The sequence below is a fragment of the Jaculus jaculus genome, chromosome 4, assembly GCF_020740685.1.
Source record: "Jaculus jaculus isolate mJacJac1 chromosome 4, mJacJac1.mat.Y.cur, whole genome shotgun sequence".
Lineage (NCBI taxonomy): Eukaryota > Metazoa > Chordata > Mammalia > Rodentia > Dipodidae > Jaculus > Jaculus jaculus.
Window position 1 is genome coordinate 79,819,886 of NC_059105.1, and position 12,764 is coordinate 79,832,649.

Consider the following 12,764-nt stretch of genomic DNA (forward strand, 5'->3'; position numbering starts at 1 on the left):
AAAAAAGAAGCTTTTTTTTTTCTGAATGAAAATTAAGCAAGAAAAATTCCTAATAGAAAATGACTACATTTTTTGTTTATTATTTAGTTATTTGAGAGTGACAGAGAAAGAGGGAGAGAATGGGCACACAAGGGCTTCCAGCCATGGCAAACAAATTTAAGACTCTTGCACCCCCTTGTGCATCTGGCTAACGTGGGTCCTGGGGAATCAAGCCTCAAACCGGGGTCCTTAGGCTTCACAGACAAGCACTTAACCACTAAGCCATCTCTCCAGCATGAAAGTGACTACATTTTTTAAATATTTATGTATTTATTTGAAAGAGAATATGAATGGTCATACCAGGGCTTCTTGCCACTGCAAACAAACTTCAGACACATGTACCACTTTATGCCTCTGGATTTATATGGGCACTGAAGCATCGAACCCACACCATCTGACTTTGCAAGCAACCACTTTTAACTGCTGAGCCATCTCTCCAGCCCTACCCATGCTTTGAAGCACTTTTAGATCCAAAATTATCTCTCACATTTTCAGGTGTTGCCTCCACTACCCTGTTTTTCTTACAAGCCCCCCCTTGCAGACTCTGTTCTCCTTTTTCATCTTTCAAAATTCATGTCAAACGCCACTTCCCACAATTCTTTACTGATATATACCACCAGGCACCCTCTATCATTCTTCTGAAGTCTCCCCCCAAGCTTTTGAGTCACTCTTTTCTGTCGCATTACACATATTAGGTCTATTGCAATTAATTGTTTCCTCATTTTTGACTCACACTAATCTAAGGGCAGCATACTGTTTGTTTTTTGTCCTTTCTCTCTACAACTTAATATATACTACAGCCAGGCATGTTGTAGATGCATACTTTTTATAATTGTTGAACATAAATTTAGTTCATTGAGTGGCTAGCCTAGACTCAAAGGTGTGTATGTGGGAGGGCTCATTCTTAGTCAATTTTTAAAATAGAATTGTTTTCTACTTTTTCATTGAAAATTGAAGTATATATTTTCAACCATCTAATGAGTTGTATGGATTTTTCACAAACTTAACATCTTAACTTGCAAATTGTGGCTATAGATCAGGTATGGTGGTACACACCTGTAATCTTAGCATGTAAGAGGCAAAATAAGATCCCAAATTTGGAACCATTCTGGGCTAAGGAAAAACACCTCATCTCCAATAAAAATTAAAAATCTACTTGTTTCTATGGAAAATGTATTTCATTTCCAATATACAAAAAAAAAAAAATTGAGCTGGGCATGGTGACACATTCCTTTAATCCCAGCACTTGGGAGGCAAAGGTAGGAGGTTGGCCATGAGTCTGAGCCCACCCTGAGACTACATAGTGAATGCCAGGTCAGCCTGGGCTACAGTGAGACCCTCCCTCAAAAAACCAAAGAGAGAAAGATAGAGAGAGAAAAGCTTTGTCCACAACTGAAGAGTTGTCATCTTTCTCAATGTTTCACATAAAACTATGACATCTCCGTATTTTGCTTCTCATGTAAAAGCTGGTTCATTAACCCAGTATCTGCCCCTGCATCTGCCTGCCCCTTGAGCATTTTTCCCATACCAATTTTCTCATTCTCTCCATTCTCTCATCGATGGCTTACTTACAGTTTGAGTCTGCATTGCATTTCTTTTCATCTACCTTGAACCCATTACTTATGTGACTATTTCCCCAAGTGTCTCTGGGACTCAGGGGTTGAGCAATGTGCATGTTCTATTACTGATTGTTCACAGTGGGATTTCCAAGCACAACATTGAGCTCGGGGTGGGGGGTGCATTCCAGCTCCATGAAGGGGCAGCACCTAGCTTCTCATCATGTGCCATCTGAGCTCAAAGCAGACAATGTCGAAATTTCAGGCTTCGCTGCCTCTTTTCTCTCCTGTTCCCGTCTTCTCTGCTATTCTCTAGAGATGAAGAGAAGTGAGATAATCATGGCAATAGAGCATCCTTTTCTGTCCTTATTGTTCTCCTCTGGTACTTCATTATGATTTGCCAGTCACTCAACGCCCTGACGGGCTGTCTTCAGAGCCCAGGATGTTTTAATCGGTGAAGGCTGAAGGGCTTGTATTCTGCTTTCAGGCTTCGGTGGTGGCTGCGTTGCCATGCGAGGAAGAAGTCCACTTGGCCGCTGGGAAGTGAAGGACTGCCAAAGCTTTAAGGCCATGTCTGTGTGCAAGCAGCCAGTGGAACAGTGGGAGAAGACAGAGCATGCAGAGAGGTGGCCATTTCACCCCTGTTATTTGGACTGGGAGTCAGAGCCCGGCCTGGCCAGTTGCTTCAAGGTGATGCTGAGGCTCCCCAGGGCAATCTCAACAATGCTAACATCACTTCCATTTGATCCACTTATCCCAAATTACCTCATTTTCTACAACAGAGTCTTGCATACAATGTATATGTATCCATTTGTATTTCCTATCTCTTTCCTTATATGTATAGGTCTTTTTAGGTCAAAATTGGCATATAAACCCACTGACATTGAAGGCTTCCTCCTGAAGTCTGATGTCTATTAGGCAGAATTGTCATGTACTAGCATTAATCCCAAGGAGAGGAGCTCTGTGCCCTGGTTATCAATCCCTACAGAAGCAGTCTACACACCTCACCAGTCTCCCGTGATCTTCACAGCTCTGGCAGGAGATTTTGCACAAACTCAGCTGCCAGAGTTTGAGTCCAGCCTGGCAGTACATACCCACAAGCCAGGCATAGCAACTTCTGCATTCAGAAGTGGGCCCCAAGAAGCAGTAGAAGCCTAGCATCCTGGTGAACCTGTCCCCCAAATCCCAGGAAAGCTGCCCAGATGGCACACATCCCATTTCCCACCACGGCTCAGAGACTCCAAAAGCACTCCTCTCTAGCATTGCAGAACTTCTTGTTCTAGGAGGGGCAAGGACAGTTTCTCTTCACCTCCTAATGGTACATTATTAGTACATTCTGATCAGAATTGCAATCAGAAGAGTAATAAGTAGGGCTCTCCTGTAATACTGAAGCATCAGTCTTTGATGTTTTTTTGTTTTGTTTAGTTTTTTTGTGTTTTTTTTTTTGGGGGGGTGGGGTTTGAGGTAGGATCTCACTCTAGCTCAGGCTGACCTGGAATTCACTATATAATCTCAGGGTATCCTGGAACTCATGGTGATCCTCCTACCTCTGCTTCCCAAGTGCTGGGATTAAAGGCATTTGCCACCACACCCAGCAGTTTTTATTGCCAAGCATTTACCAAATACAAGAGGACAATATATTGTTTGTAAGCCCTTGAATAAAATTCTTATTATTAAATAATAACAATTATTCCACTAAAGGTAGATTTTGAAACCTGCCAGAACCCAAAAAGCAAAGAAATTAATACATCTGGCTAACATGCTTTTATTTGATATATGTAAATATGAATATATGTCTACATATATATGTATGTATGTTCTTGGAGAAAGAAGTGTTTTGGATTTAGGATTTTACAATATTTACATCTACAGAATGAGGTACTTTGGGTTGGGACTTAAGTATAAATACAAAATCATTCGTGGTTCAGGTACATCATACATAAAAAGAAAGCCTTAAGGTAATTTTATACAGCTGTTTTGTTGTTTTTTATGGCAGGTGCTGAGATAAAAGGTGTGAATCACAATATCCATGTATTTTAATGTTATATTTTTATTTATTTATTTGTGAGACAAAGAGGGAGAGAGAGAGAATGGGCATGCCAGGGCCTCCAACCACTGCATACGAATTGCAGACACATGCGCCACCTTGTACATCTCACTTATGTGGGTCCTAGGAAATTGAACCTGGGTACTTTGGCTTTGCAGGCAAGTGCCTTAACCACTAAGCATCTCTCCAGCCCTATTATACTGTATTTTAAATAATTTTGTGCATGAGAGAGTCTGTATATTTAGAACTTTCAGGAAAAAAAGATGTTACTATCACAAAAAATTCAAATTTTGAAGTATTTCATAATTTTAATTTTCGGGTTAAAAATTGCAATATACATGTGAAATATATATATACACACACATACATATATATGAAATCCTTGAAGAAATATCTCTTTGCCAATCAGCACTAGCTACTAGAATTAAAACAATTTCTACAATATACTTATCAGAAACATATGTTTTAAAATATGGCTGTTTATGTTTGGTAGTTTTGTCTTGGATTATTTTACAGAGAGAGATTCTCCAAATCGAAAGAGAAAGTTCTTCTCCATCAGCTGAGTGCAGGGAGAGCTGGTTGGTGACAAAATGCATTCTACAGGTCCTGCAGTTCATAGATAGCAGAAAATACCAATGAGTACATTCCACTGAAACATGCACAAGTCAAATCCTACATGAAACTCATAGAAGAAAAGGTCCAGACATGACCTCACACAGCAATCAGTTAAACTTTAGAAATGAGTAAACTGAGGCCAGTGTGATAAAGTGATTTGCCCAAGACCACATTTTTTTTATTGACAGTTGGAAGACATCCCGGGTTTGGGAACTTCAGTGCTTTTTCTACTATATATCATCCTGATGTGTCAACAAATGGATTGTATGCTTGGTGTGTGTGGTGGTAGGATTTATGAATTTAGAGTGATTCAGGAAGATGTTCCCAAAGGAGGCAAGTTCTGACATATAATTTAGAAGATGGAAAGGCTGTGCTGTGGTCCACAGGACTTGGAAAGACATTCATTCCGTTCTCAGCAAATCAGAACCTAGTGGAAGCTGGCCGCAAAGTGTACCTGCAGCATCAGCTGGTCAGGCATAGAGCAAGGCTGTTCCAAAAGATATTCAGAGGCTTAGGAGCAGGAGCTCTGGGTCCTCCATGACCCACCTTGGTCTCAAGACAAAGCATTTAACCCATTTTTTTCCTGTCTCCATGAAGACAGTTAGCAAACAGCAGAGAAATTAGGTACACACCACAGCAGCTACCACTTCAGCTACGATCTAAGATGCAAAGGCCCTAGAAATGTACCCTCCCTAGGCCTTGTTTATCATTGTTGCGATGGGTCCACCAAACTCATGATCAGTTCACTAATTCAGAAGTGTCAAGGGCTGGAGAGATGGCTTAGCAGTTAAGGCACTTGCCTGCAAAGCCAAATGACCCTGGCGTGCCCATTCTCTCTCTCTCTCTCTCTCTCTCTCTCTCTCTCTCTCTCTCTCTCTCTCTCATCTGTCTCTCCCTCTTACTCTCTCTCAAATAAATAAATAAATTAAATAAAGTATTAAAATGTTAAAAAGCAAGCTTCTGGGATAGACATTCATGGATTCTGGAAGCAACAAATCCTAGGTCTAATCCTAGCTTTGCCAGTTTGTAGGTGTGTGACCTGACAGTCTCAACCACTCTTAACTAACTCTCCACATCTCTTGATAAACAATTATTAAGAGAAAATATATGCCAGTCATTCAGTGACAAATGTCTTCAAGACTTTGGTAGATTCTTCACATGATTTCTTGTGAGGGTAAAATGAGGTAATTGTTTTATAATAATTATGCACATCCTGGTTCTCTAGACCAAACTTGCAATGAAGAACAAGGAAGGGCTGGGGGATGACTCACCGGGAGCATGTGTTTCACATGCAGGGAGCTCCAGGTGCAGTCCCTGACACACACAAGAAAAAGACAATGAAAATGATATTACTATTGGTTTTGTAAGCAGAATTGAGTAGTCGAACCTTATCCATAATAGTGTTAACTGTTCTCTCTTCCTGTGCAGGTATTTCATAGTGAAAAAGTCCTGAAGAAAAGAGCGTGGAGAGAAGCTGAAGCATTTTGTGAAGAATTTGGAGCTCATCTTGCAAGCTTTGCTCACATTGAGGAAGAAAATTTTGTGAATAAGCTTCTACATTCAAAATTTAATTGGTAAATTTAATTAATTTTGAAAATTTACAGTTGGATATTGGCTCACAGTAGAAGCTTCTTTTTTGTGGTTTTTCAAAGTAGGGTCTCACTCTGGTCCAGGCTGACCTGGAATTAACTCTATTCTCGGTGTGGCCTCAAACTCACAGCGATCCTCCTACCTCTACCTCCCAAGTGCTGGGATTAAAGGCGTGCACCACCACACCCAGCTAGAAGCTTCTTATGGTTATCCCAAATACTTGCTTAAAATGCCAGGATTTGTATTTGACATATCAGCTAGTCATAAGTTGTGAGAGTAACTAACATACATATAGTTTTATGTTTGTGACCCATGTGTGTCCCAAACAACAAAAAACAAAGGAATGGTTGCTTTGATATTTGAAAGTTTTTCTATGTACTTGAAGTTTTTAGAGCTTTGCCTCCCCCCGCCCTCCAGGAAAAGAAAAAAACTAGTCTGGTGGCTTTCAAAGTGTTGTCTGGGGATCCTGAGGGTTCTGGAACCCTAGGAGCAGAAGGTCACATGTGGGCAGAACTCCAACTCTACTTGCTCAATCTCCCCAAAACAATTCCATACAGTTCTGCTGTTGAGGGTTTTCTATATGCAAGGAGTCATTTCCCCATTTGCTTGAAGGTCAAATACACTGATGCTATTTCTGTTTACATAAGTGCTCACATGTGGAGTTGCTAGTACAATTTTGTGCCAGGCATCTATCAAATTATTAATCTTTAGCATCTCATCATAAAAGTTGTATAATGTATGGTTTATATATTACCCAGGCTACCCAGGGAATACAGCCAAACCTACATACATATGAATTCATTTAAAAGGGCTGGGAGATTGCTCAGCAATTAAAGGTGTTTGCTTGCAAAGCATGCCCAGCCCAGGGTTCAATTCTTCAGTATACAGGTATACAAAGTAGCACATGTGTCTAGAGTTTGTTTGCAAAAGCAAGAAGTCCTGGTGTAGCTATAGTCAGTCTCTGTCTCTCTGTCTTTTTGTCTCCATCTCATACACGCACAAGCAAATAAATATATATTTAAAAATTAGATGTTTAAGAAACTGTTGCAGAGAAAATAAGTATTAGTTTGTCTCCCTTGAGGCAGTAGAGCAAGAAAAAGAAAGTACTGGAAGCACTGAGCCAAGAAATGAAACATTCTTAGCACAGAGAATGAGGTGGACTTCTAGCATCTGCCATGGCTTGACCTTGTGGGGGTCACCTTTGATGTCATAAACTCTTAAATGGTTAAATGTAAAGTGTCATCGCGACAGGGGGCAGCAGGTGCCACAGATGTCTCAGAGTCTCTACCTTTCACATGACTTTGATTGGTGTCATTCAGAGCAGCTCAAATATCCGAGAAGTAATATTGCCAGTATGGCACAGCTCCCTCGCTTCTCCGCACTAAGCAAAACAAAGCATCTGTCATGACTTCTGAATCTTTTAAATCTTTAATTCTTCAAAATTATTCTCAGAAAATTCTCTGAGTGAGAGGGTTCATTGTACAATTAGGCTCTAGTGCTTGATTTATTGAGTACTCTGCTGGTTGACATATTTGTGCTCTGCCTAATAGGAGGGATGATGATTCTCTGTGGAGCTTCTTGCCAAGTTGAAACCAGTGGTGACTGCTCAAGTTAATCTACCATGGCCCAGGCTGATTTACTGCAGAATTATTTATGTTAGGAACTGGAAAAAAAAATCCCTGAGCCTTCTGTGTACTTTTTATTAAATGGGATGACTAACTTTCAGAAGCTGCATGAACATTTGATAAAAAAAAGGCAACAGGTCCAGGCGTAAGAAAGCAGCTCAGAAAGTGTAGGAAAGTAGTAAGTCGGTAGTAAGGCAGCCAAAGTCCTCTAGGAAAATGATGTTCCAGAATTTCTTACCAATGAGTTTTCATACATTCTTAACCTGATGAGAAGGCATCCCCATTCCTGATTTTAAAGCCCTACATTTTCAAAATGGGTCAATGTACCCCCACTGCACAAGACCCATGAACAAACCACACAATAGGATGTGAATCGAAACCATATGGTTTAGTTGATTTGGGAGTGTGATTTTTACATGCAAAATAATGTTTGGTCTATTTCTGTTGTCTTGATCAATCCTGACAGTAGCACCAGCTGTTTCCTGCACACATAAATAATTTACAATGTTGTGGAACCTTTTATTTAATGTTGAGTTTGACAGGAAAGGCAAAGTCTTTGTTTCTTCTCTGCCTAGGACAGAAGGAAGGCGGTTCTGGGTTGGATTTAATAAGAGGAACCCGCTGAATGCTGGCTCTTGGGAGTGGTCTGATGGAACTCCTGTAAGTCTTTCCAAAGTCAAGACAAGTGACCCTGGACCAACTTGGTAAACCAAAGAGAAGTACTGACCTCAGCTCCCTTAGTAAAGGTGTTCTAGGCCTTGGCCAAGGGAGTGACTGGACATCCTGGGACGATCAGAGTTTTCTAAAGCCCTATAGTAGCTCATCCTGAAAAAAAAAAAAAATTCCAAAAATCCCCCCAAACCATCTCCCATGTGAAAAGTCATCTTGCAGAGCAGCAGCTGTTCTTTGAAGCAGTACCAGGCTTCCCACCCTGCCGCTCCTTTCCTGCTCAGTGTGAGCGCGGGACCCTTTGCCACAGCACAGTGGAAAGGACACTGTTTTGGAGAATAATTTTTACTTAACCTTCCTGTAACAGGACAAAGATGGCACAGCCTTAGAAATAAATTTATCATGGCCAAAGTAATGAGCTCCAGAAAGAAAAGGAAAATCTTGCTGTTCATCCCATTCCACACTTGAAAACCTCTGTGAAGGAAAGAGCTCATACATTGTTTCCCCAGATGCATTGAGGAATTCTCACATTGTAATCAAGGCAGCAGGGGAAAACCTGAAGCAATAGCCAGACTGAATTAGGCACATACGAAACCAAATGATTTAATTTCACCAATGATAAGAGGCTTGTAAGAGCCTGTAGTATTTAAGGCAACTGCTATCTTCATAATGAGTCTTCATAATGTCCCATGCACTGGGATGAATGAGCTTCTATATGACCTCATTTCATCCTTCCAGTATCTCACAGCAGTGGGCAATAGAATGATTAATAACAGTCTGCCTAATATATTACAAAGGACAGCCAGGATTTGCATACAGGTTATCTGACGCCAAATCCACAATGCTATGACATCTCCCAGTTTGTAAAATGCTACCAGCCAAATTTGAAATTATAAAGAACTGAGAAAAACATATTCAAAAGATAGGGTTCAAATTTGTAGCCAAAAACAAAAAGTTTAGTTCTTCAAATGGGAATAAAAACAAGAGTAATGAAATGGTAGTTTGTAAATAATACTGATAACATTTTCCATTCCAACACTGCTTCTTTAAAAAGGGCGTCAGGAGCAAAGAGTAGAAAGAGAACTCAACAATCACTCAGCTGTTCCCACTGAGTTTACTATGAAGAAACTAAGGCCCAAGAATGGAAGAGACATGAAAGACTTATACATATCACTTGCAAAGCAAAACGTGATACATAGAAGTTGTAATACTTCATTTCGTTTTACTAAATCAGATTCATTAATAAGAGAAAAGGAATAGACAATTCAATTCTCTAAGGTTTTTGAACTCCATTAGACAAAATGAATCTTAATTCTCTAAAACTAAGGATGTGCATATTTGATGTATTGTTGCATAGATGTATCCATATTTGTGCAATTCAAGTGGTTTCAAAGTACCATCTTATTTTCCACATTTTTACACCCTATTCTCTTAGGTAATCACTAAATAGTGAAAAGGTTAAATTTTATTGAAAACACCTGTTAAGAGGAATAATGCGAGCTCATAAGGAGTATTGGTTAGTTTCTGGTTAAAAAAGCTAGCTGTGTCTTAGAATTTAGTCATTAAAGGTTAAAAGCTTGGCATCTATGCCAAAAAATTGTCATCAAAAGTATTAAGCAGATTGGCACACCTAGGGCTACAATAATTTAGCCTGTAAGAAAATGGTGCAAGTTCAGCACAAAGCTTGCACCTGAGTTCTTCTGAGAAAAAAAGTATGACATCTTTTTAAGAAAAAGAATATTTAAGAAAAAAGCATGAATAACGAAAAAGGCTAAACCTGTTCTTGACAAGTATGGACCCACCTTTAGCTGAATGACGTCCAGATGTTTCTGAAGCTTCCTGTCATGGTTGTGTTCATGGATAACTTGTGGGTTTCTGAATTTCTGGGGCATATAATCCTTGAGGAATAATGAATTTCATCTACTGCAGGTTGTCTCTTCGTTTTTAGACAACACTTATTTTGGAGAAGATGCAAGAAACTGTGCTATTTATAAGGCAAACAAGACATTGCTCCCTTCACACTGTGGGGCCAAACATGAATGGATATGCAAAATTCCAAGAGGTATAAGATCTTTACTATTTGTTTAAGTTTTTACTAATATGCAGTACTTTCCCAAAGTATTGGAGAGATTCCAAATCTAAGCATCAGCACCTGAACCACAATGCCAACAACCTGCCTGATGGACCGAACTGCACTAGTTTAGTCAAGAGTGTACCCCAGGTGTACCCCAGGGAAATGAAGACAGACAGCACAGGGCGGGATGCCAAGTCACTCATGAGGAATGGAGGTAACCCGCTGACATTGGGGAATAAGTACAAGGCGACAGAAATGTCACCCTGACATAACAAGCACACAGAATTACTTGCACATGACTTTGCACATGACAGTGTGCAACACACAGCAGCCCACCCTCCAGCCAGTGTTCATGTCCTTTCTTTAATCAGAAACCTCTTGAGTCTCTTCATATATAAGAACTTACCACAGAGTCTGAGCAGCACAAAGTTCCTATTGATAGATGATTTTCTTTTTTAAGGTAAAGTACTTTGTAGTGTGGCTTGAGCCGAAGTAGTTCAAACACTATACCTGTGATGAAGGATCAGTCAAGGTGGTTTGCTTTCATTTTGCAGATGTGAGGCCCAAGATTCCCCCTTGGTACCAGTATGGTAAGAACTAACCCAGCAATTCTCAAACTTCGAGCTGTATGCAATGTGGGGATTTATATATCATTACCGTATTTTCATATGCCTCCCATTTTGTTCTTATATATCAATCTAGAGCTTTTGGTTCAAATTGATAAGTTACTAACTAATGATCAAATTAATACATGTAGCTGTTAAATACAATTGAAGTTAACATCATAACTATATTTTCATGACACATTATTGTGAAATACATATATATTGCTGACCTTTGAAAGCTAGTAAGGAATTCTTACAAGAAAATAAGCAAATTGCATATTTGTTTTTGTTTATGCTCATGTATGGCTATGTATGTGTTCAGATATATTTATGCCCATTTCTTTTAAAATGTCAATTGACCAAATTACAATTGGTGAGTCATATCATATACTGTTTCCCTATTTATGTCTCATTGTGTATCTCATTACTTTTGGCATGGTGAGCACCATTGGATTTTTTTGTTTGGTTGGTTGGTTTGGTTTTTCTTTCTTTTATTTTTTTATTTCAGATGCACCCTGGCTCTTTTATCAGAATGCGGAGTACCTCTTCCATACCCATGCCTCGGAATGGCCCACCTTTGAGTTTGTCTGTGGCTGGCTGCGCAGTGATTTTCTCACAGTTCATTCTCCACAGGAGCAAGAATTCATTCACAGCAAAATCAGAGTGGTACTTGAATACAATTTGCCTCACAAAACTCAAACTTCAGCACCTTCTTCTCTCCTGGGGTGGGGGTATGGAATTTGACAGCATGCGTTCATTTTACTTATAGTAAGTCAAAGATTGTTTTTCTTCCTGTTCCAGAGCTTAATAGAGCACAAAGGAAAAACAGGCTTACTATGTTCTCAGTCATTTTACTTCTCACCATTCTCTTCTGGCAACAATGTTAAGTAAACCCATTACTGTTCTGTGAGATTTATTCAGTCACTCTCTGGGATCCTTTTCATAAGGGTGTTAATACCATTCGTAAGGACTCCATCTTGATCAAACCACTTTCCAGAGGCTCCCACCTCCTAATATGTCACCTGGTAGGTTAGGATTTCTTGTCAATTTGAAGAAGACATAAATATTCAGTCTATAGTGAGGTCCAAGAAGAAAAGGTATCAACTTAAAAGAACATTGTAGAATGCTAAGCAATTCATCTTTCTACCTATGATGGACATGTTTTGTTGTTGATAGTGATAGTGGTATTTACCATCAACATTTCACAAGTATGAAATCTCATACCTAAGAATGTCCTAGTAAAGTAGGTCAATCTACGAGAAATTTTTCTGGGATGAGGTGCTGAATTTGTAAAGGCACACCCATACTAAAAAGGAAGAACTGGATTGAGTAATTACTTTTTCAATGGTATATTTTCTGTTTGTCTTATTTTTATGTATTTATTTGAGAGCAACAGATAGAGAGAGAAAGAAGCAGATAGATAGAGAGAGAATGGGCACTCCAGGGCCTCCAGCCACTGCAAACAATCTCCAGATGCATGTACCACCTTGTGCATCAGGCTTACTTAGGTCCTGGAGAATCAAGCCTCAAACCGGGGTCTTCAGGCTTCACAGGCAAGTGCTTAACCACTAAGCCATCTCTCCAGCCCTCAGTGGTATATTTTTACATAGCTCCTATATGAACATTAATAACTACATGTGTGAAAACAAATTTATTTATTTATAATATAGAACTTATTATGGACCAGAAGGATAGAAAGTTTTAAAACTCTAAAGCAAAAATGAAAGAAAGAAAAAGAAAGAGAACAAAAAGGAAGGAAGGAAGAAAAAAAGAAAGGAAGAAGAAAAACATATAAATGTCAGTCTTTTCCTTTTCTTAATAGAAGACCACATGGCATGTTTAGAATATTTTGAATATGTCATTTTTTACCACTGTTGATAAACAAATAATTATGGAAAAGTTAAAGCTATAAGCATATGGGAGTCATTTGATGTGTCTAGCCAA

The 12,764-nt window shown here is 39.4% G+C and overlaps 1 protein-coding gene across 1 annotated transcript in view; it reads left to right on the forward strand.

The window, feature by feature from the left end:
• Pla2r1 (phospholipase A2 receptor 1) overlaps nt 1-12,764 on the forward strand; it is a 137,062-nt gene that overhangs the window by 93,149 nt on the left and 31,149 nt on the right. The window contains 6 exon segments of the mRNA XM_045146940.1: nt 2,083-2,285; nt 5,686-5,831; nt 8,048-8,132; nt 10,071-10,203; nt 10,770-10,805; nt 11,329-11,486. Of these exon segments, the coding sequence (XP_045002875.1) occupies nt 2,083-2,285; nt 5,686-5,831; nt 8,048-8,132; nt 10,071-10,203; nt 10,770-10,805; nt 11,329-11,486 (761 nt within the window).